We start from the raw sequence: 27,963 nt of genomic DNA, 5'->3' as shown, positions 1-27,963 counted from the left end.
GTTGGGTTAGAAGAACCCTTTCAGACCGAGGAGAATTTTGAGAAAAGGTCTCTCCTATAGTGTGAGCACTATATTAACATTCCCGGCTTTTTTTTTTTTTTTTGCTTTCTAGGGCTGCACCCGAGGCACATGGAAGTTCCCAGGATAGGGGTCAAATCAGAGCTGTAGCTACTGGCCTAACCCACAGCCACAGCAACTCAGGATCTGAGCAGAGTCTGCAACCTACACCACAGCTCGTGACAATGCTGGATCCTTGACCCACTGAGTGAAGCCAAGGACGGAACCCACATCCTCATGGGTATTAGTCCGGTTCGTTTCCACCGAGTCACAACAGGAACTCCACAGTCCCAGCTTTTATGTGGCAGAAAGGAAGCGTCATTAAATACTGCATTGGAATCAAGAAGACTCCCAGTCAGCAGCTCTGAGCTTTCTGGCTTGATTTTGAGCCTCATCTGTGAACAGGTGCCTGACACAAGCAGCTCAAATCAAGGGTCCATTATAGTGAGCAGAGTAAAATTAAGGCTCAGTTTCATTAGACTTCTTATGCATTTATGGGAAAAAAAAACCAAAAGATTTGTTACCATAGGAACAGACTCCCAGACCAGTGGTCTTATTAGCTAAACATCACAAAATGCTATTTCTTTAAAAAACAAAAATTTATTTTTTCTCATTGTGCAAATTATTCATATTTGTGGTGAAAATCATTGGAAAATATGAAAAAGTATAATAATGTAGAAGATATTTCGCATAATCCTTATCATCCATTTTGTACTTCAGCTTATACTATAATAATTTTATATCATTGTTTTCCTTAACATTTATCAAAAGTATTTTTCATGACACCAGAAACATTTAAATTCCTTCATTGTATTCCGTCGTCTGAATGTATCATTACTTATCTCTTGTCCAATTGTTGGACATTTGCGTTTTAATTTTTCAGTGTAATAACATAATGAGACAATTTGAATTTTTGTGCTGTGTTAGCTGAAGGGTTATTTATGTGTTCAGAGTTGAGTACTTATGTGGGCCCTCTGGTTTTAAAAAGTTGTCAGGAAGTCCTCTGGGTTGAGCCCATGTAGGCAAGGCCTTGCTGCGGGGGCTGTCATTTTGAACTGCTTCATTGCAGTGGACGTTTGTGGCAAGGAGCAAAGAGCCAGGGAGTCCAGGTTTGATTGTAAGGAACAGATTTATGGGATGGGCTGCGATGTGTTCTTACAGCTCACACGCAGGTTCCGCATCATATACTTGATAACCTGGAAATACCGTTGTGCCACTGATTTCGCATCTGCGTTGTTCCCACAGGCCTCCTTCAGTTTGGTCCACTGGGAAGGAGGACTAGAAGCGCTACATTGGTGGCAGGGGTTCTGACAGCCACCAGTTTTGGTGTTGGCTTTACAAGGCTTTCCTTAGGCTGCAAATCCCATGAGGACAGGGATGGGTTCCATGTTTACCTGTCACTACTGCCCAGCCTGTGGCACCTAGCGTCCGTGTCTCCATCTCGAACATATTCTGTAACGTGCGTTTAGATCATAATCCTTTCTTGTTTTGTTTTCTGAAAGTCACCTTCATACTCTTAGCTCAGGGATTTGAAGCTCTGTGACATTGCAGGAAGCAGAGCAGGTGAATCTCTGGGTTGCGTTGTGGTAATTGCTTCTTTGTGCCATTCTTTTGTGTGCTTCTGGCATCTTTGCTACACTGAAAGCTGGAGCAGGTCACGAGGCTCGTACTCTGCCCTTTCAGTAGGAGGTTTTAGTGTGACACATCATCTCGGGGAAAACGTAGCAGGGGTGTGAAACTGGAGGCGGAAATAGCAGTCCTTTCGCCTTTTCGTGGGACGGGAGTAAATATTTAGACACTGTTCTCAGGTGCCGTAGAAATTAATAATAACCTTGCAGCCATTGAAAGCTCTCCGTGTCCCTGCTGGAACAGGTCTGTCTAATTTGAAGAACCTTGCTTTGGCTTTTTTGAAGCTGCAGTTTTTCCCTTTAGAGACCTGCCCTGGGTTCCTCTGCATAATGTTTTCTTTGCAGGAACTTTCTGGCCACACGGCTGGCATCTTTGCCCACCCCCTTGCACCACACCTTCTGACCTGTACCTCTTGGTGCCAGATTCTGAACCACCTCGCTTTGAGACATTGTCGTGAATGTCTTCTTTTGAAAGGTCAAATCTCCACCTTTCACTCTGCTCCCTTAAGCCGGGGCTGTTTCGGTGACTAACATTCCACACACTCACCGTCTGTACTTTGACCCCGGAATTCATTTCTATCCTGCTATTTGTTTAGAAATGAAAGTTCTCTAGCTTGTTTGGATACAAAACTGGCACTGATTTTCGTCTGTTGGCCACTGGTTGGGGCTCCTCTGATGTGTTGGAAGGTTGCTTGCCATCGTGAAGGGAGAAGTTCACGTGTCTGTAGTCTTGCACAAGCGTTCATTTGCTGACTCGGAAGATTTTGTGTAAAGCCTCTCTCTGTGTGAAAGGCATGAGCGTCCCTTTAGACAACTGAAAAACGAGTTCTGCCTGGCCACTTGCTCTTGAACCCTGGTGTGTTACCCTCTCCTCCACCTCTGGGCTTCCTCTGAGGAAGAGGAAAGTGGGTGGGAAGGGGAGTGGATGCGCCTTCCTCACGAGCTCAGCTGTGGGTGTCCCAGCAGCAGAGGAGAAGTAAGAGGAAAGGGGACCTGAGGAACAGAACGTCAGTTTAGTGTCTGTGGTTGAGCATCTGCTCCGTCTAACACACATGTGGGGTGTAGAGAGATGATTCTCATTCTAGTCCAGCTGATGCTTCCTTCTGTGAGCTTGGGTAAAGGACTCTTGGAGCCTTAGATTTTCCAGCTGTGGTCAGGCTAGATAATCCTTTAAATTCCTTCCACTTTTGGAATTTTGTATCTACATGTTTTATCGTTTGTTACAGAACAAGAGAAGAGGCTTTTCCACAGGAGTGGTATATGCTCATAGCTCGCATGCTCCCAGCGAAATGGCTTAAACATGCTTTCTCTAGAGCAAGACTTCTCAACCTCGGCACTATTTACACCTTGGTACTTCTTTGTTGAGATGTTGTCCTGTGTAGGATATTTAGCAGCATCCCTGGCCTACCCTACTCGAGGCCAGTTGCACCCCCACTTGCTGCCAGTTTGGGCAACTGAAAATGTCTCCAGGTATTGACATTGCCCCTTGAGGGGAAAGTGCTTCACTTGAGAAGCACTGCTCTAGAGGGAGAAGAGTGGTCCTCTTTGAATGTGGGCTGTTTTTAACGCCTTTCTTCATATTGGCCCTCTTCTGCGTATTACCTGTCCTGAGGGTGGAGGATGAAGAGCAATCTCATTGGCCAAGAGCTCCATCACCCTTCTTTGGCAGCTTCTGAAGTTATGCATCCCCCAACTGGGCAGGCTCACCTTGCATCTTCAGCATTTTTTTCAGGCTTTGTATAGGTATTGGCTGCAAAGAGGAAGTTAAGGCTTTTATCGGAAGTAACCTAAAAATGTAAAGAACTAAATGTCCCTGGGGCAAAGACCGTAACTTCTAGAGAACTGAGTTAACATCTCTTCCCTGAAGTGAGGTCATGAGTGATAGGAAATGAGTGTAATTATAGTGTCAAGTTTTGACATATCAGGTCCACCTGGCCAACTCTGAGCACTTGCTGTTGCCAGGTTGTTAGCTCAGCAGACCACCCTATACCCCCCTCCCCAGCCTGCTCTTAGCCACTGAGGTTGATTGAAATGTACTGGCTCTCTTATAAGAGCTGGGTTTTGGGGTTCCCATTGTGACTCATGGAAACAAATCTGACTAGGAACCATGAGGTTGCGGGTTCAATCCTTGGCCTCAATCAGTGGGTTAAGGATCCAGCATTGCCATGAGCTGTGGTGTGGGTCAGAGGCAGCTCGGATCTGGTGTTGCTGTGAGCTGTGGTGTAGGCCGGCAGCTATAGCTCTGATTGGATCTGGGTTTTATCCTTATATGCTACAAAATGTTGATTTATTTCATTTTTTACATTTTTGACTTTTTTTTCATTGAGGTGTAGTTAATTTACCATGTTGTGTTAGCTTTAGGTGTATAGAAGAGTGATTTAGTTATGCATATACATATATCCATTCTTTTTTGGATTCTTTTCCATTATTGGTTATTATAAGATGCTGAATATAGTTCCCCACTCTGTATGCCTACTGCCATACAGTGGGTCCTTGGTGCCCATCTGTTTTATATATAGTGGTGTGTGTATATTAAGTCCACACTCCTATTTTATCCCTCCCCACCCGTGTTGGTTTTAGGTTGAATTGCTTTACCTTTGTCCCCAGGGCCCTCTTTTCCTCATCTCTTTTCAATTCACATTCCTGACCGGGTTGGGTGCAGAATGACGCCGTGTGCTGCCTGGGGTGGAGTGTATTCTGTGAGTATCCTTACTGGGATGCTCTGGGATCCCAGAGCCATGATCAAGACGCTTGAGCCTGTGTCAGTCTCTGTCCCTCAGTCCTGGCAGGCTCCGTGCCCCATTCCAGCTGAGCCTTTGCTGGAGTAATTGGCCACATGGAGCCTTCAAGCCAAACAATTGTTCGTACTGAGATAGTCTCACTGTTCAGCTCCTAATGAAATAATCTCCTTCCTGCCCCCGATGAAAGCAGCTATTTTTTATTTCCTCCCTCCCCCTTCCAGAGAAGCCATCCCTGAGCTACCACTCTTCTAGCTTATTCATAAATGCTTTAAGCAGGGTCTTTGTGTAGAGGAAATTAGCTAGAGCCAGAATATCTAGGGCTAACCAGGATACAAGGAGCATTAAGGATACCCTTTCTCCTAATTTTCTATGTAGGATATTTAAATTACCTTCGTGTGATTTGCTGAGTAATAAGCAATTCAAATTTCAAGTCCACATACGAGAAATACTCATACTAGGTTTTTAAAAAGTGTACTAATCAGGCAGTTGTTACCTAAAGGAGTTTACTAAATAAAAACAAGTATAAAACCCAACAGCAGAACAATCGTTAGATGAGTGTCCCCTGGGGAACAGCAAAGTACTATGCGAGTCAGAATAGGAAGGAAAAAAGGCTTGATGGGGAAAGTAGATGGAGCAAGATTTTCACAAAATGATGTTTTGCAAATAGAAGTAATAGCCCATGTCTAACTGTTTGTGAGCAATCTTAAGTTGGTCCGGAAGGTGTAAGTAGTCCAGTTTTCGTCATCGGTCAAAACTGAGAGCCTCCAAAATGTGACTTGAGGAAGGATGATCCACAGGTAGAGACAGAAAGTTGCCCAGGTGGCCCCAGCGTGGTCTGCTTCGCTTTCCCCCTTCAGCGCTTCTTCTGGATCATCAAGGCTTTCATCACACTGCTGCCTCTGCTCTAAAGCTCTGGCTTGTGGACATAAATTATGTCCTTTGATTTTTTTTTTTCTTTTTTCGTTTTTACAACTGCACCTGTGCCAGAGATCAAATGGGAGCTGCAGTTGCAGGCCTGTGCCACAGCCACAGGAACACTGGATCCAAACTGCATCTTCGACCTACACTGCCGCTTGCGGCAATGCTGGCTCCTTAACCCACTGAGCGAGGCCAGGGATCCGAACCTGCATACTCACAGATGCTGTGTCAGGTTCTTAACCTGCTGAGCCACAGTGGGAACTCCTGATTCTTTTCCCTTAGCCCTCTTAACCCCATTCAGAACTCTGAGTACAAAGGAGGAACAAAAAGGGAAACTTAACACAAAATATATGAAACTAAAAAATAGTCACCCTTTGAAGGTTTAATTGCTGATCCTACCTCGACTTGTTCCCGGTCCCAGTTCTGCTTCGTAATCCTGAGGTCGTTTTGCCTTAGCTTCCTAGGACCAGGGTAGATTCTGAATCACCTTGCTTGATTTCTCTTTTCTTCACACCAGGCCCTCCACCATGTGGAAAGTGCTATCTAAGAACCCACCACCAGGAATTTTCTCTCTAGAGAACTTGACCCAGGGGATAAAGCAAACTGGCCTTCTCATGCTGCTGCTCACTCAGGGCGCCTTTACTCATTTCTCAGTGGATGGGCATCCAGGCCTTTTCCTAAGGTTACTGGCATTAATCAGAGACCTCATCCTCCAGGCGAAACTCAAGATTATCCAGAAAGAGAGAAGCTTCTCACTTGGAGGCCCAGTCCTGTGTACCCCAGCTTTCATACTGGGCTCTCATGGGAGCATTTATTTAACAAGAACTGTGAACATACTTGTTGTGTTTGTTTGTTTGTTTGTTTGTTTTTTAGAAGGGAAAACTTTTTAATTTTGACTGCATAAAATTTTAAAACATTTACACAGCAAAGCATTTGCTAAATAGAATAACAAATGTTAAAAAAACATCAAGAAATTAATAATTGCAAAATGTCAGTTCCCCAATCTATGAATTTAGGGCTAAACTAATAAAAATATTACTAAGTTTAACTGAGGGTAGTGTTGTTTAGTTTTTGTTTTACATTGTTCTGGAAACCAGTCAAAGAGTTCCCAATGTGGCGAAGCGGAAATGAATCCGATGAGTAGCCTTGAGGTTGTGGGTTCGATCCCTGGCCTCGCTCAGTAGGTTAAGGATCCTGCATTGCTATGGTGTAGGCTGGCAGCTGTAGCTCTGATTCGACCCCTAGCCTGGGAGCCTCCATATTGCCATGGGTGCGGCCCTAAAAAGCAAAAAAACAGAAACAAAGAAAAAAAAATCAAAATTTATTGGGATAAATATTTTTACTTTGACAGATTTTTACTAACAACTCGTTGCATGTCCTGTATTGTTTCCAATGTTTCCACCTGGTCACATCAAACTTGAATGAATGGTTTAAGTCATAGAGGATCTTTTATTGCAGTCAAAGCACAGCAGTTAATCTAATTCTAGAGAGTCCAGGGAAGTGGAAATGTGTTCCTAAGCATTGTATTAACCTTGTCTTAGGAATTATTATAAGAGCAAATGTAGCATCAACTGACTAACAGCCATTAACTGAAAAGGGAGAAATCAAAATGACTTTTGAAGAGAAGACATAGGCAGATGTTCTGCCATGACCGTGGCTATTCAGGAGGTGGCTCCTATGGCCTTAAACCTGGACACACACTCTCTCAGCCTCACAGTGCAACCTCCTCCTTCCTGGGAATGCCCTACCCCCTCACCCCCTCACCCCCTCACCCCCTCACCCCCTGGGGCCTCTGCTTGCTAAATAGCAGGGCGGAGGCCCCGCTGGGGGAAAGCTGGGATCTGAACTCTGCCTTAGCCCATTCATGTCTTCCTGTGACCACTTCTTTTCTTAGCTCGTTGAGCTTTTCTCTCAGTGGCCAGAAATGCCAGCCAACTTTGTTGAGGTTTTTTTTTTTTTCCCTCATGGGACATGATCCATCTTTGATAGAAGGAAGTGTTTCTTTCCAATTCTCTCTCTAGGTCTTTGGCCAGCTTTCTGTAGGAGTTGCACTTCTGCTCATGTTTCTGTACACTTCAGGAAGTTCCTTCTTTTTTTCTAGGCAGTAAATAAATCCCCTCCTTGATTAACTGTCTGTGAAGTTTGATTACTTGTTCTTGATGTAATTCAGTCAGTATTTGAGGTTTCAGCTGAAGCTTTTGAATTTCACTTTCAAACTGAATATTCAGCTTGCAAAGGGGCTGCTCAGTTTGGAAATTCCTCGTTTTGACTTGTAAGCTCTTTTTCATTTGATTTTCTCCACTTGATTTAAGAACATTCCTTGCTTTTCTCCCTCAGGCCTTTTTAAGGGAACATTTAAGTTAACAGCACGGATGAGTTTCTTTGAATCAGCTTCGTCTCATAGTCTAGGTGGTCTCCATTTTCTGATCCATTCTTTTTGTCCAACCCCAAATTGCCATCATCCATGTAATCTCTAAAGAGAGCAGGGAGATTTATCCTCTCCAGCCCAGTTTCTGTCATAGCTGGCTCTTTTTATCATTCACCGCCTATTTCACCTGTGTATTTGAGTTTTCAAGCATTTTTTTCTTCAGTCACCACACTCTGTTTTTTTGTTTTTCTGTTTTTGGCCACCCCGAGGCAGCTGGAGTTCCCAGGCCAGGCCAGGAACCAGAGCCGAGCTGCAGTTGCCACCTAAGCCTCAGCTGCAGCAACGCTGGATTCTTCACCCACTGTCCCGGGTCAGGGATCGAACCTGTGTCCCAGCACTCCCAAGATGCCACCGCTGACCCCTTGCCCCATATCAGGAACTCCTTAGTTCCCACACTCTTTGCCTCCATTTTGCAGCTTCTTGGGACGGCAAACCTAGACTTTCCTAAAAATGAGTGTTTTCAATCATACCATCCATTCTTTCCCTCTAAAGTTGCTCTACATTCTTCTTGAGGTGCTTTTAGAGTGTTTTGGCACCAGTCACTAGGGACTGGAGAGTTGTCGATGTACCTTTGAGTGATCATGTATGTCCTTGAAGGCAAGCCATCAGCACTCCATGAAATGAAAGTTCAGCGGGCTCACTTTTAGTTGTTTTTCAGAAAACTCTACTATATCCTCAAGCAAAGAGGTGGACCTGTTTAGATTTATAAAGTCTTGCCATATTCAGTGTTTATAGTGGACTGGCCCCCACTGGCAGCATCAGCTCGTGTACTCAGTCTAATCCTCTCACTGACTTCATGAGATTCTTTAACCCAGGAAGAAGATGTTTTGACTGGCTCTTTTCCTCTCCTTAAAATACATCAGCTCTTTACTATGAAAACAATCATAGCATCACATACCAGAATCTCCCAGGGAAACCCCAGGAGGCTTGGGCCTTGTCTCAGGCTTTCATGCCGTGCACCAGTAGCACGACACAGCTGCTCCAACACTGGCCAGAAAGACATCGTTACATCTCTGTGGCAGTCAGAGGCCTCTGCTCAGAATCAGGGACTCACCTTGTCCAGGAGTCTCACAATCGGGCTCTTGTCTCCAAATCAGAAAAAGGCCTCTGAGTGTCTGTAAGTAGGAGTCACCCGCTCAGATTTCTCTGTGTGGCAGGAACATGGCAGCTGGCAGCTGTACACACAGTTTTAAGGGGAAGTGATTTTTCGTTGGTGTATAGAAGTGAGAAGAGGAGTAATAAGAGTTGATTCTCGAAAGGCTCAGATCATGGAAGAATTTAAGCCACACGTGAAAGTTTGGAATTTAGTTGTCAATGGAGATCTCATTACATATCTTCGAATGGGGCAGTGATGTCATCAGAACATAATGTGGCAGAATGTCCTTTTCAGAGCCAGAAAAATTCAAACCTGGGTTTTTCCCTTCTGAAGTAGTCCAGGAAGTAGAGCTGAGGAATAATAGTACAAGTTGGTTGGATTGGTAGTTCTTTTTTTTTTTTTTTTTTTTTTTTTTTTTTTGTCTTTTTGCCGTTTCTTGGGCTGCTCCCGTGGTATATGGAGGTTCCCAGGCTAGGGGTCAAATCGGAGCTGTAGCCACCGGCCTACGCCACAGCCACAGCAACGCGGATCCCGCGTCTGCAACCTACACCACAGCTCATGGCAACGCCAGATCCTTAACCCACTGAGCAAGGCCAGGGATCAAACCCGCAACCTCATGGTTCCTAGTTGGATTCGTTAACCACTGAGCCACTATGGGAACTCCTGGATTGGTAGTTCTTTATTAGCAGAACACCACCTAAGTATATATAAATCCAGCTGCTGGGATAGCCAGAAAGGAAGAGTTACAGCCTAACCCACAGTAAATCCCTACTGTCTGATAATACAGTAAGGAAAATGAGACTGATGCGGAGCTACATTTACCAAAAGTTAAATAGCTTCCTTTAGTCTTTTTGGAGTAGTTTAATAAATTTTAGAGATACTATTACTATCTTTTAGAAGAGGAAGATTTTAGAAATAATCTAATCTAGGAAGTTCCCTTTATGGCTCAGTGGTAATGAACCTGACTAGTATCCGTGAGGATGCAGGTTGGATTCCTGGTCTTGCTCAGTGGGTCAAGGATCCGGCATTGCTGTGAGCTGTGGTCTAGGTTGCAGACACAGCTTGGATCCCGCGTTGCTGTGGCTGTGGTGTAGGCCGGCAGCTGCAGGTCTAATTGACCCCTAGCCTGGGAACTTCCGTTTGCAGCAGATGTGGCCCTAAAAAGCAAAAATAAAATAAAACAAAATAGAAGGAAAGAAAGGAAGAAAGAATCTAATCTAGGTAAGGAAATTGACTGTCAGAGAAGTGAATTGATTTGTCTAAAGTCATACCGCTGATTAGTGGCATAGCTTAGGTAACCCATAACTTTAGCTCTGTGGCTAGCAGGAGCCAGGTAAATGATGTGAGGTATGTATAAGCACATTACTGGACTGGTTCAGAGAAAGTACTGCCTTTCCTAGGCTTTAGAGAGTGTGAAGAGCCAGTATATAGAGAAGCTGAGAAAGATGCTACAGCCAGGTAGAGACATGTGCCTTGTTTTGGCCCTGGCCCCTTTAGCTGTTTTATTGTTTTAGACTTAATTCCTTTCTGTAGGTGCTTTTTCAGTTGTATTTAATTTTGTGGTACCAGAGCAGATCAAAGTCAAGGTAGATGCACTGTCTATGAGGGCCGCTAACCAGAGAAAGATGTCGTCTGTCCCCTTGCTCTCACTGGTCCCCAGTCCGCTTCCCTATTGATTTCCTAGTGTTACAGCTTTAATGTCTTTAGAGAAAGGCATTTAGAATTGACTGCTGAAGTTCCCTTGTGGCACAGAGGGTTAAGGATCTGGTGTTGTCACTGCAGTGGCTTGGGTTGCTGCTATGGCACACATTCAATCCCTGGCCCCAGGAACTTCCACGTGCTGTGGGCATGGCCAAAAATAAATAATTTTTTTTGCTTTTTTGCCATTTCTTGGGCTGCTCCCGCAGCATATGGAAGTTCCCAGGCTAGGGGTCAAATCGGATCTGTAGCCGCCGGCCTATACCACAGCAACTCAGGATCCGAACAGCATCTGCAACCTACACCACAGCTCACGGCAACGCCGGATCCTTAACCCACTGAGCAAGGCCAGGGATTGAACCCGAAACCTCATGGTTCCCAGTCGGATTCATTAACCATTGAGCCACGAGGGGAACTCCAAAAATAAATAAGTTTTGAAAATAAAATAAACTGCTAAAATAAGTTTAGATGTCGACCGACTAATTATTTCATCAGTGAGTGCTTAGCCCTGTTCTACTTCACTAAGCTCCTTTTTCTGGTTACCTAATAGGAAGATAGTGTTGCTTTGCTTCATCTCCGCTGATGTCATAGCAATCTGTTTGCTACATCTATCTGTTCAGTCATTGACCTCTTAGATTAAGTTGACTCAGCTGGCTTGTACTTTGGTTGCATGTGTGAATAAGCTGCTCTCTCCCGCTAGAATCTCCAGATCATTATCTTGCATTTTCTGTTACTGTATATAAGTATGGGAAGAGTATAGAAGTGGCACCAGGAGGTAAAAATGGTTAAGAAGGCAGATTAGAGGACTAAGTGTAAGCAAGGCATCTCCACGATTTAGTGCCATCCAGTGGTAGAATGACCTTCCTTTCGAAATGGTACATAACTGACTTAGTACCACAGCTCTTCTGAGAGGCACCAAGGGATCGCATTCAGCAGGATGTGAGACTCAGCGACTTCTAACAGTCCTTCATCTCCCATTTTCCCATTTTAGACTTCCTGGTGCAGTATTTCCCTTTATTCTCTAGTCAGTCTCAGAAATCTTTCAGTTTGCTTTGTTTCAAACATTTAAAAAGCTTAACTTCTGTTTTTTTTTCAAGTGTATAAATGTGCACAGTGTCTCTTTGACAGAAGGAAACAGCAGTCTTGCAAGATGGACCGGATGGAAAGGGACTTCTCTTGCAGAGCATTCTGAGAGGAAAGGTTGATTGAGTAAGCTCTCATTTTGGTCTCATGGTTCCTTAAAATGTTTGTACTTACAGAAGTCGAGTTTATTGTTATTTTGGAATAGGGAACTAGATGAATTCTCTTTTGTGTAGTTGCAAATAGGCTGGTAAACATACCTCTGAGTAGCCCTACTTAATTCCTCCCAGATGGCACTGGTGTTTCTGTGTGTTGTTTGTAGTGAGTCAGGGGTTGAAGGGAGGTGATGGTGGAACTGAGTTAGTAGCAATAGAATTGTACTTAAAACAAACACCGCTTCTTCTTCACTTTGATTCCCAAATTTCATGTTGGAGTTAATGATAGGCCAAGTCCAAGAGAAATTTGCCTCTATTTTCAAAGCAGAGTGTGCCAGTTTAGGTTTGCCCTCATGTGTCTGTCACATTTAAGCCAGCTTTCAGTGCCGGTCATAGGCTCCATGAAGTGAATTTGATTTCAGATTTTTAGGTTCATCAAGACCTAACATCGTCATAGGTCATCTCACACTGCATTTTTCAGAACCATTGAATTTCAGTCAGGAGAGACCTAAGAATTTCCTACCAATCAGCTAATAGAACCGTAGGAGTCGAAGCTCCTGGTTTTCCCCACTCACTGCACAGGGATCATTTCTCTACCATCCCTCAAAGTTGATCATCCAGTCTCTGCTTGAGCGCTGGTACTTACTGCTATTCCACCATTGCTGGTTGTGCTGCGTTTGTTTTCACGCAGCCTTCGTTAGGAAATTCTTCTCCAGAGTGTGCTAAAATCAACTTCTACTCATTGGTGCCAGTTCTGTCTTTGGAGCCTCACCAGAATGACCTAATCCCAGTTCTGTATAATATCTTTATCTTTAGGGTGTTTGAAAACTTCTTCTCCCTTCATTTCGCAAAACAGGAAAAAAAATTGTATACTTTTATCTTGGTAATTCGTAACTTCTTTTAACAAATATTTATTTTGTATATACTGTTTGCAAGCATGGTGCTAAGTGTTCGGGATAAATGATGAAGGGATGTGGTCCTTGCCTTCTGGAGCTGTGAGTCTGTTTAGGGTAAGAGAGACTTGTAAACAACTGTAATAAGATATTAAGTATTGGAAGAGCAAAGCATGCAGTGAACTATTAGCATAAGGAAGGTCAAAGTTTATTTCACTGAGGGCCTCATGGATGGACGAGGTGACATTGGACTGGATTTTGAAGTTTGTCAAGCAGGGAATGGGGGAGAAAGCCATTCCTGGTAGGAAGAAGGTGTAGGCAAAGAGGTGTGAGTCAGGCCACGTTTCAGAATGATGGCTTATCATCGCATGCAAAGCACAAGCTCTTAAAAGGCTTTATTGTCGTGCTAAGGAGTTTCAACTTATCCCGCAGCCAGTAAGGAGCCATGGATGGCTGTGTTTTGTTTCTAAAATATCTGTACTGATTTTTCTCATTACAAAAGTAATACAAGTTAATTGCAAAAAAGTCAGAGTATATTAAAAAGATAGGAAAATAGGAGTTCCTGTCGTGGCTCAGTGGTTAGCGAATCTGACCAGGAACCATGAGGTTGCAGGTTTGATCCCTGGCCTCCCTCAGTGCGGGTGAGGCCCTAGAAAAGACAAAAAGACAAAAAAAAAAAAAAAAAAAAAAAGGAAAATAAATATTTCACAATCCCACTACCCAGAAATAATAGCTTTTAATATTTTACATATATTCTTCTAGACAGTTTTTCTGTACATACATATATATTTATTCCCATTCTTAAACAAAAATGGTTCTGTGTATACTGTTTAAAATTGGATTTTATAAGTAATATAACATGGACATGTTTCTATATTAAATAAAGAGCTACAAAATCTTTTCCCTAATTGTGTAGTGATATCATAGTTCTAATTTTTGTTAGAACCTTATTATACTATGTTAATGAATATTTCTTTGTGTACCTGACCTGTTATTTCCCCCATGAATTCTTACAAGAGGTGGGGGAGGGGTTTCAAAGGATTTACTTATTTTTAATTAATTTTTAAACAGATTTCACCTCCCTGCTGTGTGTGAGGAACTGTGCTCTGGGAACGTGACAGCGAACATCACTGATCTGTGTCTGCTCTCGGGGCACTTATGGTGGAAAAGACACATTCAGCCGTCACACAAACAAATGTACGATAAAGTATAGTACAACTTAGAAAAGGTCGAGGGTAAATGCAAGTTTATAACCTTTAAAAAGTCCTTATTTTTAGAGATATGTATCAAAGTATACACATATGAAATGGTACCATATTTGGGATTTGCTTCAAAGTACTCCACAGTTGGGAGTTGAATGTGTGGGAGTACAGCTGAAATAAGACTGGCCAGAGGATGATCATTGCTGGACCTGCTGGTTAATTATACTTGGCTTCTGTGTGTTTGAAATTTTCTGTAATGAACGTAAAAACCAGAAGAAAAGATGGAAGAGGGACTAAAACCTGGTTTAGATGGGGGACCAAGGAAGGATTCCCTTGAGGAAGAAACTGTTCAGCTAAGACCTTCGTGATACATAGGAATTGACCAGGCTGCAAGGGGTGGATGGTGGCTGGGAAAGAGCTGCTGGGAGCAGCGTGTACAAAGGCCAAAAAAAAGCCCTACGTAAGGAACATGTTGGCATTTTGAGGAAATGAAAGAAGGCTGGTATGATTGGCGCTGAGAGGCTGGGGAAGTAGCCCCAGGCCAGATCGCTAAGCCCTTGGAGACCGTGTTAAGGATTTTGTTCTTTCATCCAGCGGTGATAGAAGCAAGGCTTCCACAGGAAGGATTTTTAAGTGGCTGAGTGGCAAGATCCCGTTTGCTTCTTTAAGAGCTCAAGCTGGCTCTTTTGTGGAGAATGGTTTTGGTCTAAGTTTGAAGGATAAGGGAATATAAAAGTGGAGAGACATTATTTAGGTTATTACACAGTCTGAGAGATCTGGTGACTTTGGATTAGAGAATGAGCATTTCGGATGGAGAGAAGAGATACTGATTTGAGAGAGGTGTTTGGTCTTGGTGATGGGATAGATATGGTGGTTGAGGAGAGACGTATAAGGAAAGATGTATAAATTTTGGACTGATGCATTTGAATGGGTGGAGGTGTGATTGACTGAAATGGAGAAGAATGGAGGACGAGCAGTTTCTGTGGCAGGAGATTGAGAGCTAAATTTGGGATATGCCGTTCAGAAAATTTGCACCAGAGCCCCCGTTGTGGTGCAGTGGAAACGAATCTGACTAGTATCCATGAGGATGCGGGTTCGATCCCTGGCCTCACACAGTGGGTCGGTGATTGGGTGTTGCCATGAACTGTGGTGTAGGTCACAGACCCAGCTTGGATCCCGAGTTACTGTGGCTGTGGTGCAGGCCGGCAGCTGTAGCTCCGATTTGACCCCTAGCCTGGGAACCTCCATGTGCTGCAGGTGCGGCCGTAGAAAGCAAAAAAAGGAAAAAAAGAAAGAAAATTTGCACCAGTTTACATTTTCACTTTTTTTTTTTTTTTTTTTTTTTTTTGGTCTTTCTGCCTTTTCTAGGTCTGCTTCCCGCGGCATATAGAGGTTACCAGGCTAGGGGTTGAATCGGAGCTGCAGCCACCGGCCTCCGCCAGAGCCACAGCAACACAGGATCCGAGCCGTGTCTGTGACGCACACCACAGCTTACAGCAACCCACTGAGCAAGGCCAGGGATCAAACCCGCAACCTCATGGTTCCTAGTCGGATTCGTTAACCACTGCGCCATGATGGGAACTCCTACATTTTCGCTTTTATACTGGAGATGACATGAAAGATTTATATTTGGGGGCCTGACCTGTAGAGATTTGTGTTTTAGAGAGATTATTCTGATGGAGTCTGGAGACCAATTAGTTGTTAGCCTGTGAGCTCTCTGAATTAGGGAGTCTTGAATGCTTATAGGTGAGCTATGAGGAGGCCTAGGTAGAAATGGATAGAGTCTAGGAAAGTTTCCAAGATAGATTCAACAGAGCGTGGATGGAAGACGGAAGAGAATTTCTCTCCTTTCCTTGTCCCTGCCTGTCAAAGAGCTTTTCAACAGCTCCATGATGCTGGCAAGTCTACCTGTGGGTATCCATTGATTTGTCAATTTGTTTTTCCCTCAACGTTTACTTTTTGGGACTCCAGGGGTTAGAGATCAATGGTTTGTAATTATAATAGTAGCTTCAGGCCATCCATGACGCTGGTTCTCTTCCCTGGGCTGACTTCTCGAGCCCAGAACCCTTCGACGCCTAGCAGCTCTGGTGGGAGGAGAAGTTTTATCAGCAAGGGAAATTGACAGCCAGGCATCAGTAGTTACTCAGTTTTGTAGAAGCTGTACAGTAGCTGAATGTAAACTGGATTCACATTTATATACTTTCCATTTTACAAACGGGGAAATAAGCCCTAGAGGACTTGTCAAAAGGCATGCAGCTGGTCCGTGTCAGCCCAGATTTCCCTGATGCCAGGCTGGTACTTAACTACAGCCGATTTCTTGACAGATTAGCCAAATCCATATACTTTCATTTTTACTGGTCCCTTATTGCAGGATGATCATTTGTTAATTTTAATACTGCTTAATGCTTCCTGAGCCTGCTCCTAGGCCCCTGTTGAATATATTCACTCAGCCATGACCTTGTTCTTCTGTTGTGCTAATCACTACCAGTGTGTGTCAATGCCTATCCTCTTTGCTTTCAAAATGGTTCAGAATATTGCCTCTCAAAGTCTCTGTCCACTTTCAACTCCAAAATGATAGCTGTTACATCTTCTCCGTGGTTGCCGTGACCAAGACGTATGGAACAATTGGATTAGCTCTGCACGGATCCCGTATTGAAGTAGGCTGGCGTTGGAGCAGCAACCCTGGGTACTGTGAATCCAGGCACGTCAGGATGTCAGCTTTCTGCCTTCCTTTGTGTGTGTAGTGGAGGCGTGTGGGGTGCAAGGGCAGGGTGGGTGTGTATAACAGAAAAGGGGAACAGGTGGGGGGGGCTAGGGCGTGCATTTTCAAGGAATATTTTGAGGGGGATCAAAGAAGCTGCTTCAAATTTCACGTTTGCTAGAAGACTTTGAAATTGGATCCAGGGTAAATTTCTTCTTACTGCTCTTCCGCCACTTGATTCTGGTTCTGACCTTTTAGGACTGGAACTCGTGTTCTTGTCTGACCAGCAGCATTCCGTGGTATTGCGTCGTGTCGGGATGCGTATCTATGCGTTAACATGCCTTGTCAGTGGAGGTGAATGGGAAATGCGTTCTGGAATCTCACTCTGTACCATGTTCTCATGTGTAGCTCTCTTTTATTGTTACCCTCCCTATTCTAAGCGCTGCGAGTATTACTCTACGAATTTTGAGGAAACGGAGGCTTAGGAAGTTTAAGTATTTCTCTGAAGGTCACACCGCTGGTTATTGATAAAGCTGACCATCAACCCTAAGTTTATTTGCTAGTTGCCAAGATTATGCTTTTAATAACAACACCATTTTCCCATAATTTCAGCCGTATGAGCAACTGTCTCTGTTGTCTTTTCCTTTTGTCCAATTTCAGAAACCTTTAAGGAACATGCAGTTATCGATTAATAAATCTAGTGGCTTAAAACTAAAAGAGACTGTGTCTGAGATAGAACTGTCGGTATTTCCCTGGGCAAAGGCCATGAGAGGGATAGAGGAGGCTTTCCTCAGACCTCATGAAAATGTTACTGCCTGTGTTTCTGAACTGAGGCCTTGTTAGTGGCTCCAGAACAGCAGGACTCAGTCTTATGTTCCTCCAAGGCAAAGGGGCTTTAAATACTCGAAATGGGACCTGGAGAAATTCCACAGTGACAGTAGCTTACACGTTTGGGAATCACCTTCTCCTGATTGAAGTGCCAAGAAGCAAACACCTAACATTTAATTAGTGTTTTTAGCTTCTGATTTTGAGCAAACAAATATAATTTTAACTATCTTATCACAAGTTCTGGAATCTAGAACAAAGGGCAAAATGGTAAAGAAACATGAAATTTTAACTTTTGGTTCCATTTTTCATCCTATGTATTTTATCTGAGTCCCTTTATGAAAACTATGACCTGAAATAGACACACAGCATCCTCAGGAAGCATGTTCTGGAATTAGATGGTGTTGCGGGTATGCAGCTGTGGGAGTTATACGCCTACATCTGTTTAGATTGTTCGTTTTGTTTGTATGTAACTCCCGGCCACTGGAAGAAGCATGTGCGTCGTCTGCGTGTTCATTAGCCACATGGCAGATCTACTGTGCAAATCTGTCTGGGGATTTGAAGGGACTGAAGGTCTTTTTATTTATTTGTTTGTTTATTTATTTATTGTCTTTTTGCCATTTCCTGGGCTGCTCCCGTGGTTCCCAGGCTAGGGGGTCGAATCGGAGCCAAGGCCACCAGCCTACGCCAGAGCCACAGCAACACGGATCCCGTGTCTGCAACCTACACCACAGCTCACGGCAACGCCAGATCCTTAACCCACTGAGCAAGGCCAGGGATCAAACCCGCAACCTCATGGTTCCTAGTGAGATTCGTTAACCACTGAGCCACGATGGGAACTCCCTGAGGGTCTTTTTAGAAGATAAATCTGAGCCTCTCAAGATTATGGTAATAAGAGGGTATTGGGATAAAATTTCAGGCAGAGAACACCACCTGGTGGTTGTAAGAAGGACTCACGCCTTCTGTGTTTGCAGTTTTTGGCGTAATGTCTAAGTGATATCTTTGTCCAAATTTTGCATTCTTATTTATAGTAATTGTGGATTCAACTTTATAGGAATAATTTTCTGCCGTATTACCCTAGCATTCCTGCATTAAAACTGCTGTCAAACCTGCAGACCAACCAAATGATTGTCTCTAGCCAGCAGAACTGACATCTTGTGTCCTTTGTTCCTGTTTATCTCTGTAGAAAATCAATTAATATCTTTTCACCTCTTTATCACAACCTCTAACTTTGACATCCGGCTCATTTTATGTGATAAATTTCTGCCTAGTGGTTTGATGGAGAAGGAAGTATTAGTGATATTTTAGTAAGTTTTTGGCAGGTGTCATATAAAAGTAAGTCACTTTTATCCTGTATAAAAATTAGGAAGAGGAGTTTGAAAATTTTTCAGAGTGATTACTGGGGTGAGAAAAGCTGGCAGGGGATGGGAGATTATGTAACAGATTTTTATTAAAATATATATCTGAGATTTTTATTGCAGGAAGCATCTTTATTATTCAACAATCTTGAATCCAGATAGTTCTGGGTAAAATAGGAACATCAGCCCAAGGGGGAAGGATCCTGTTACGTTAAGCTGGATGCATATTTTATAGGCCTGGTGGGGTGGGGAGAATAAGCACGTTTTGAATTTCAGGCAAAGCCTTGACCTGGCATGGCATGTCTGTGTCTTTTTTCCTAGCAGGAAAACTGAATCCAGGCCTCACCACCATTGAAAAGCTCCTTGAGAGAGGGCTGTCCATGTGAGACACTAAGTAGAATGCAACATGACTGCGCACTGTGCACCTTGGATTTTTTTTTTAAAACAAAAGTAATGGTATTACAATATATGCATTTCAACGCTCACATTATCAGACATTGGAAACAGCTGCTCCATACATGAATGCCCACATATTATATAATTCCATTGATATGAATGTCCAGAACTGGCAAATCTATAAAGACAGAAAGTTGTTGCCAGTGGTAGGGGGAGGTTGGTAGGAAATGGGGAGTGCCTGCTCATAGGTTTGAGATAGCTTTTCGGGGTGATGAAAATGCTCTGGAATTAGATGGTGTTGCGGGTGTACAGCTGTAGGAGTTATACACAAATCCTCTATACACTTAAAAACACTTTTAAAAAGGCTGATTCTTGGAGGAATGAATGAAACCAGTTAAAAAAAAAAAGTATTGCGGTAACAATTCTTTCACTTATGTTCTAGGAGAAACGTTACCTTATGGTCTAAATGCCTCCGTTTGGGTCTGGAATGTTGTCTTAACCTGTGCTTTTTTGCCCTGTTCCCACCTGCGCAGGGCCGCGATGGGCCTCCTGGAACATTGGCGTGTTCATCTGCATCCGCTGTGCTGGAATCCACAGGAACCTCGGGGTGCACATATCCAGGGTCAAGTCAGTTAACCTCGACCAGTGGACCCAAGAACAGATCCAGGTACTCACACAGCCCACGACCGAGTCGGCTGCTCCCGCGTTTCCGTGTGAAAGTAGGTCCAGAGGCTCACTCTGGGCACAGAGGTGAAGATAAAGGAAAGTTGAAAAATTTAGAAGACCCTTGTCATTTGCAGATCTAACATTTGTAGTTTTAGATATTCACTTAAAAAAACCTCAAACCCCTCCAATGCGTAGACGTCTAATGATGTTCTGTTGCGAAAATGCACATATGAATCTTACTGGCTGTTAGGTTGACGGGCTGGGAGTGAGACACTTAAGTGAGTGAGTTCAGCCTGCTCCTCGATGTGCCTTCATTGTTCTCTATCCTCCTCCTGCCCTGGAACTTATTAAAGTAAATCAAAAACAATTTCTTTCCTCAAAGACAAAAAAATTAAAAAATAAAGTGAGGAGTTCCCGTCCTGGAGCAGCGGGAACGAATCCGACTAGGAACTATGAGGTTGTGGGTTCAATCCCTGGCCTTGCTCAGTAGGATAAGGATCCAGCATTGCCGTGAGCTGTGGTGTGGGTCGCAGAGGGGCACGGATCTGGCATTGCTATGGCTGTGGGGTAGGCTGGTGGCTACAGCTCCAATTAGACCCCTAGCCTTGGAACCTCCATATGCTGTAGGCACGGCCCTAAAAAGACAAAAGACCAAAAAAAAAAAAAAAAAAAATCTAGTTGTGGGGGAAGAAAAGACAGGCTCCAGAGAAAACCAGTTACTAAAATTGGGGCTGGAAATGAGGTTATTCTGAACAGAAAATGGCTTTAGAGGTTATTCTAGATTAGTTGTATAAATTCACTAAAGGCCTAAATGTTTAGTTATATTTTTCAGTTATACTTTATTGTATCTTATGAAGGAAAAATACATGCCATAGAGGTACTTGGGAATTTGAAGCATCGTTGTTTTTCGTTGTTTTTTTTTTTTAATCTTGGGGCGAATCCCTCACAAGTGTTAAGGAGTCTGTATTTCAGAAGTTGGATGGCAAACACATTTATTGGCGATAGAGCATAATAGGTTCATTACTACTCTAAACTCAGAACCGTAGTGATACCAGATTACCACCTGCCTGACTGGACACTGATGGTTGCCTGCCAAGTAGACATTTTGATTGGCAGCTGTATGCCTTGGACTTTCAAAGCGGATCTTGAATTATCGAATTAAGTGTATCCTGTCTGACAAATCTTTCAGTAAAAGGAAAGGAGGTGGCAGGAAAGACAGCTGTGGGGGCCAGTGGTTGGGAGTAGAGAGAACCATGGATTAGAAATCGTAACACACAGGTTCAAATCCCGGTTCTGCCACTCTCTAGGTTGGCTCTTCAGTTGTAAAAGTGTGCGTTTGGGTGAGAAGCTTTTCAAATCTTTCCTGACATTCCCTTTTTTGCACATCTGTCTGATCGCAGTGCATGCAAGAGATGGGGAATGGAAAGGCAAACCGCCTTTATGAAGCCTACCTGCCTGAAACCTTTCGGCGACCTCAAATAGACCCGTATCTTTTCTGGAGCAACTTAGATGGCTGAGTGGTTTTTTGGTGTTTGGGGAGAGTCACAGAGGTTCAAGATCCATGATCCAACTGGGCCATCTTTATGTGTGTTTCCTCTTTCCTGAAACCAAGACACGCGGAAAGCACATGTGTACTTTCTAATGCTGGAAGAGTGTCTCTCTCGGGAATTAAGACTGCAGTGGTTTACTGTGAATTCTTCCGTAAGGTGACATCTCCAATAGTTTTTTGTATCTCTGAAACTATTGTTTGATAAAAAGAATAGTTTATTATGCTGTGTTGAATCAGCAAAAGTGCCATTCATTTTTAATGCCTTTTTATATGTCCTGGCTGAAAGAAGTAACTGTGGTTGACCAGTTAATAACTTTCTTCCCTGATGCCCTCAAAAGGGGATAGCACCCAACTCATAAAATCAAACCCTCTGAAGGCAGTGCGTCTCAAAATGCACTTTGCAGACCATCTTCTTAGAGTTTGCTTTTTGGAGGGTGCAAGTGGAATGTGTTAAATGCAGATTTGGGGCCCGGCAGAAGACGCACAGATGAGAATCTGGCAGTAGGGCAAAGAAGTTATAATTTTAAGGGGCACTCAGGTGTCTTTGCTTAAGACCTGTTGACCTAAGGGCTTTAAAATAGATAATTGAATGCTTTACCTGTATTCTAGAACAGCCACAGGTTCCACTGATGTCAAAAGGAAGACCAATCCCATTTTCTGTTATCATTACTCCGAAGGAAAATCCTAGGAAGTTTTGAATTCCTGCAGTAACAATGAAGGGGGCATTTTAAGGTTTTGATCGGGGAACCGTAGGAGAAGAAGAGCCCGGGAGCCCGTGGGGAAGAGGGGGGAGGGAGGAGGACAGTGTCCATGGGATACAAATTGACCTTTTGTAGTCGCGCTGGGAGAGAGATTTGTTTGATTTATCCTTAACCAGCTTTTTGCAGCGCTGTCGAGGGATTTATTCGAGATAAATATGAAAAGAAGAAATACATGGACCGAAGTCTGGACATCAATGCCCTTAGGGTTGGTTATAAATCATTCAAGTTTTGTACTTAATAAGTAATTTGCTTATTAATCAGGCCAGCAGAGAATTTGAACCATCACCAAAATACTCTAAAACCATCACACACAAAAGAAGAAAAAGCCAGTTATTGAAACAGTACCATGAGGTATCACGGAGCAAACTTTTGCCTCAGGGATGGACAGGGCAAACCGTCAGTGAATTCTTAACCTTGATCTGGATTTAGATGTTAGTGATTTCCATTTCCAAACTATTCTTCAGATGGACACGTTAGGCATACGAGATCGAATAGAATAATATGTACATGTATATATGTGCGTATTACTGACGTGCATGTGTATTTTATGTATTATGTGTGTGCATACATTTTTTTTCTATAAATGAAGTCAACAAAATTAGATGTAGTTAAGTCCCCAGTTTCCTTCAGTTTGGCAGCAGATTTACAGTGTGTCCATAGACCGGTTGTCAGTGGGACCCTTGTTCCTGAGGAGGGTTTTCGGAGGCTGCCCGTTGCCACGTATACTTTCCATCCTAGGCATATGCGGTTAGAATCTGAACTATACCGTATGATAGCTAGCACAAACAAGTATAACACACAAGAGGAAATACGGCATGGTTGCTAGAAGAAGAAGATATGCCTGTCTAATGACAACTAAAGGAAAACCAGTAAATGTGACTATTCAGACGTTTAAAAAGCCTTTGACAAGATTCTATAGTAAAGTTGCTTTGAAATAACTAATATTTCTCTAGCCATGGAAGCGTGGAGAATATGGAATTCGCCGGTTCTAGTACAGAATCAGTCTATCCATCTGTCTGTCTGTCTGTCTGTCTATGATCTATCTGCTACTTATTTGAATGGAAGATGTGATAGCCAGGGAAATCATTAAGTGTACCTGGGTCTCCAGGCCCTTCCAGGTAATTTAAAGTCAAGCTTAATGGAATCAGCTCTAGACTTATCTTTTGAGCTTGTGTGAAAAGAAACACTAACTAGAAGGTGAATTTCCATGTTGGCAAAGAAGTGCAAGGTAATCCGTGTATTTAGATAAAGTTAATTCCTTCTCAACTTAGTGGGAAGGACTCTTTTACCCAGAGTCATCCAGAAAAGGGACCTGGAAGTTATCTTAACTGTTCCAAAAAAGAATTAACCAAGTGTACAGCCATAGCTTGGATAGTATCATCAAAAAGGATTTGGAACCAAAGCACAAACATTTCTTTTTATTTATAGAAAACTATGGTCTGTCTGCTTAGCTCTGATCATTGTACCAAGTCATATGAAATCAGATGAGGTCAGAAAAGGGTATGTGAGGTAATCCAGAAATGGAAGAGGGAAGAGTTGCTGTGTGGAGATAGTGCTCCTTCGTAATTATGTTGCTGGTGTACTGTACCCAGGAAAACAGCCTGTTTTACTCACTGAATGTTTTCACTTAGGAAGGAAATATTTCCTATGTGCCAAAGAGCTTTTTCAAAAATTTTTATTTGATGTACTTAGATTTTTTAAAAATATTCTTATGAAGGTTTAATGCCAAGAATTAATATTTGCTAAGTGAAGACATCTAATATCAAGTCAAAAGGAAACTATGTTAATTAATGAATTTTTTATTTTTATTTTTTTATTTTATGATTTTTATTTTTTCCATTAGATTTGTTTACAGTGTTCTGTCAATTTCTACTGTACAGCAAAGTGACCCAGTCACGTGTGTGTGTATATATGTAATATATGTGTAATATACATATATATACACACACACACATATTCTTTTTCTCATATTATCTTCCATGTTTTTAAATGAATGGGCAAAACATTTTAACTTCAAGAAATAGTGTTCTGGGGGTTCCCCTTGTGGCTCAGTGGTAATGAACCCAACTAGTATCTGTGAGGACTCGGGTTTGATCCCTGGCCTCACTCAGTGGGTTGAGGATCCACCATTGTCATAAGCTGTGGCATTGGTCGCCGACACTGCTTAGATATGGTCTTGGCTGTGGCTGTGGCGTAGGCCTCAGCTGCAGCTCTGGTTTGACCCCTGGCCTGAGAGCCTCCATGTGCCACAGGAGTGGCCAAAGATTAGAAGAAAGAAAAAGAGAAAGAGATCGTGTTCTGCACAGGTGACACTCTGCTGACACTACGGTGGGCATTCTCTCTATCTCCCATGAGCACTTGCTTTTTCTTTCTTTCTTTTTTTTTTTTTCTTTTTGTCCTTTTAGGGCCGCACCTGCAGCATATGGAAGTTCCCAGGCTAGGGGTCCAACTGAAGCTACAGCTGCCAGCCTACCCCACAGCCACAGCAACACAAGGTCCAAGGTGCGTCTGTGACCTGTACTACAGCTCACAGCAACGCCGGATCCTTAACCCACTGAGCAAGGCCAGGGATTGAACCTGCGTCCTCATGGATACCAGTTGGGTTTGTTACCACTGAGCCACGACAAGAACGCCTCCCTCATGTGCTTTCAAGGAGGCTAGAAAATGTGTTAAATGACCTTTACTTCTTATCCAGTGTGTTTACAATCTTAATTACCAGCAATAGATAAAAGAAAAATGAAATTTAAAAAAAGTGTTGTGTATTAAAGCATTATACTATGTATGAAACAGACAGCGCTGCACATGTTCTTTGTGATTATAATATCACTTTACAGAGAATATGAAAAATAAAGTGGAAAATCCATTCCTACTCTTTTCTTTACTAATGGTTATCATCTTGGAGTCCCCCGTTCCCCCCCACCACCTTTTTTTTTTCTATGTCATTACTTTTGGAAGACGTAATTATAACACATTGATAGAGAATGTCCCTGCTTTCACTTGACTTAACACATCATGTTGTGGGGTTTCTTTTTTTAGTTAATGTTACTTACTGTTTTCACAACTTGCAATTGTGTATCTAGATCACAGTTTATTTTACTGTTCTCCCCTGTGGCATAAAGGTTAAGTTTTCTTCAGCATAAGTAATTCTGGGATGAAATTACTGGTGTATATAACATTTTTCCATGTTTTAGATTATTAAGAAATATTACAAAATATGCTATTATCTAGGTCAAAAGATCTTAGTATTTTTCTCTTCATACTTTTGCTAATATACTTTCTAGAAGTTGTACTATTTTAAAATGTTTTCTCAGCATTGGGTAAGAGTGGTAGTTTTACAATTAAGATTCCCCCCCCCCAATAAAAAGCATTTATTTATTTATTGTATTTTTTGGGCTGTACCCGTAGCATATGGAGGTTCCCCAGCCCAGGGGTCGAATTGGAGCTACAGCTGCTGGCCTACACCACAGCCACAGCAATTCGGGATCCAAGCTGCATCTGCGATCTACACCACAGCTCCTGGCAACACCGGATCCTTAACCCACTGAGCAAGGCCAGCAGTCAAACTCGCATCCTCGCGGATACTAGTTGGGTTCCTTACCACGGAGCCATGATGGGAACTCCCTAATATTCTATTTTTTATGTGCTTTTTAGTTTTATACAGGTGATACATTCAGAACACTGTAAAAGGGATACTTTAATCCTTTAGCTCGTTTTTGCCTTAATTTCTTGGTTTTTGTTTTCTACTCTTTAAGCTTAAAATTATGGTTTATTTTGTTTTTTTAATAATGATTTTTATTTTTTCCATTATAGCTGGTTTACAATGTTCTGTCAATTTTCTTTCCTCTTTTTTTTTTTTTTTTTTTTTTTGGTCTTTTGTCTTTTGTCTTTTTAGGGCTGCACCTGTGGTATATGGAGGTTCCCAGGCTAGGGGTCTCATCAGAGCAGTTGTCCGGCCTACACCACAGCTACAGCAATGCCAGATCCGAGCCATGTCTGCAGCCTACACCACAGCTCATGGCGACACCGGATCCTCAACCCACTGAGTGAGGCCAGGGATTGAACCCTCAACCTTCTGGTTCCCAATCAGATTCGTTTCTGCCATGCCACGATGGGAACTCCTTTCTTTCTTTGTTTTTCAGCTTTCTACTGTACAGCAAGGTGACCCAGTGACACATACATGTATACATTTTTTTTCTCACATTATCATGCTCCATCAGAAGTGACTAGATATAGTTCCCAGTGCTATAGAAATTATGTTTTATTTTCTGATGTTTAAAAAGGGAGATGAAGAGTGAGAACTTTTGATTGAAATTGCAGTCACAAAGGGCGTATGTCAAGTAAGATGCACACGAACCAATTCACTACTGTACCAAGGGGGGGGACCCCTCAAAGCATGAGCGAGTTAAACTTGGGTTGAAAAGGGGCAGCGAGCCAGTGAAACGTGTTAACCTCTGTGGTTAAACTAGTTGCATACTTTAAAGAGTCCTAAGTGGGTTAGACAGAATGCCTAAGCTGTTTGAAAAGTGCCTCTCACAGCTTTGGGGCTAGTGTGGGAGAGCCCACCATTCACGCCCAAGCCCCCTAGTTTGTCAGACTCCTGCATCAGACTCAGTCGGGATTTGGTGTCCTTTCAGACATTTGGAATTACAGTTCGCTGAATTGTTTGTCACCATGAGGCCTGTTCTTTTTCTTGTTTTGTGAAATCATCATAGAAAGAAAAAGATGACAAGTGGAAAAGAGGGAGCGAACCAGCTCCGGAGAAAAAAATGGAACCTGTTGTTTTTGAGAAAGTGAAAATGGTAAGTGGGGAAGTGTATGCCTTGTACAGATGGCCTCAGGTGTGTTTACACGGGTGAGGGTGGGGCAGGGCAGGGCGGCTGAGGGCATATTGACCATGGCCCTGGGGCTCAAGGGGTCCACATTTAGGTCGGATCACCCACTGCCATTTCTGCTTCTTTCTCATTGCCTCGTTGCTGCCTCCTCTGCTCTGTAACACTTCTTTCTGGGGCCAGATGGGAGCCCAGGAATTGCATCCATCCCATCTGAGCAAGAGGCACGTTTCATGCCAGAATGCCAAGGCCATGTGGCACCTTCTGAGCCCGTGCTGTGTTAGTCTTTCCCTCCTAAAAGCCTTCTGTACCTCATTTTCCTGTTGCAGTTAAGAACAGCCCAGAAACCAGGCCATGCTCATTCATTTTAAACAATCCCTTCTTATATTCTCATTCTGTCATATTGAAGCAGGCACCTTTCTTTCTCCACAGGACATACTGTGGCTGTGGTTGTAGATACTCTAATGTAGGAGTTTGGAATCTTGGGAAAGAGGACTTTTTACTCTTTGCTTAAGAAAGAGTCTTTATCATCATTCTGAGTCACACTGTCTGCAGGACACAGTCATTAGTGATACTGGCAGAGCGAACTAGGTAACCTTTAAACTGAGCCCTCTTTCCATGTCGAAGGTTTTCTAATCGCTGGAGGATGTGCTGGCTTTCAGCTCTTGTCCCACCAGGCACCTCCCTTTATTCTTCACTTTTCCTGGGACGGAAAACTGCTCTTCTTGGGTACCCAGATCTGTGGTTGTCTTGGTTTCAGAAAGATCTGTCTTTTCAGAAAGCCAGACAAGCACAGATGACAGCTTTGTTTGTCACTTTAGCTTTGATTTATGCACTGCCTCTCCTGACTTGATGCTTCCACACAACACTTCCTGAGCTGTGTTTCTTCGGCGACTCCTTGAATAATAGCAGCCATGCCACAAAAAAATCCCTGTGACTTGACAGTGGAGAAGGGAATGGAAGGTTCAGAAATGCTTGCTTA

General features: G+C 43.0%; 1 protein-coding gene across 5 annotated transcripts in view; it reads left to right on the top strand.

The window, feature by feature from the left end:
- SMAP2 (small ArfGAP2) overlaps window positions 1-27,963 on the top strand; it is a 48,713-nt gene that overhangs the window by 10,964 nt on the left and 9,786 nt on the right. For 2 of the 5 annotated variants that reach the window (NM_001128464.1, XM_005665520.3), the window contains 4 exon segments: window positions 19,710-19,843; window positions 21,243-21,328; window positions 22,279-22,357; window positions 26,865-26,951. In NM_001128464.1, coding sequence (NP_001121936.1) covers window positions 19,710-19,843; window positions 21,243-21,328; window positions 22,279-22,357; window positions 26,865-26,951 — 386 coding nt within the window. 5 annotated transcript variants of the gene reach the window in all.

This window comes from Sus scrofa, chromosome 6, assembly GCF_000003025.6.
Source record: "Sus scrofa isolate TJ Tabasco breed Duroc chromosome 6, Sscrofa11.1, whole genome shotgun sequence".
NCBI lineage: Eukaryota > Metazoa > Chordata > Mammalia > Artiodactyla > Suidae > Sus > Sus scrofa.
Note: the sequence above shows the minus strand (reverse complement) of the source record. Positions and strands in the feature narration are given on the sequence as shown.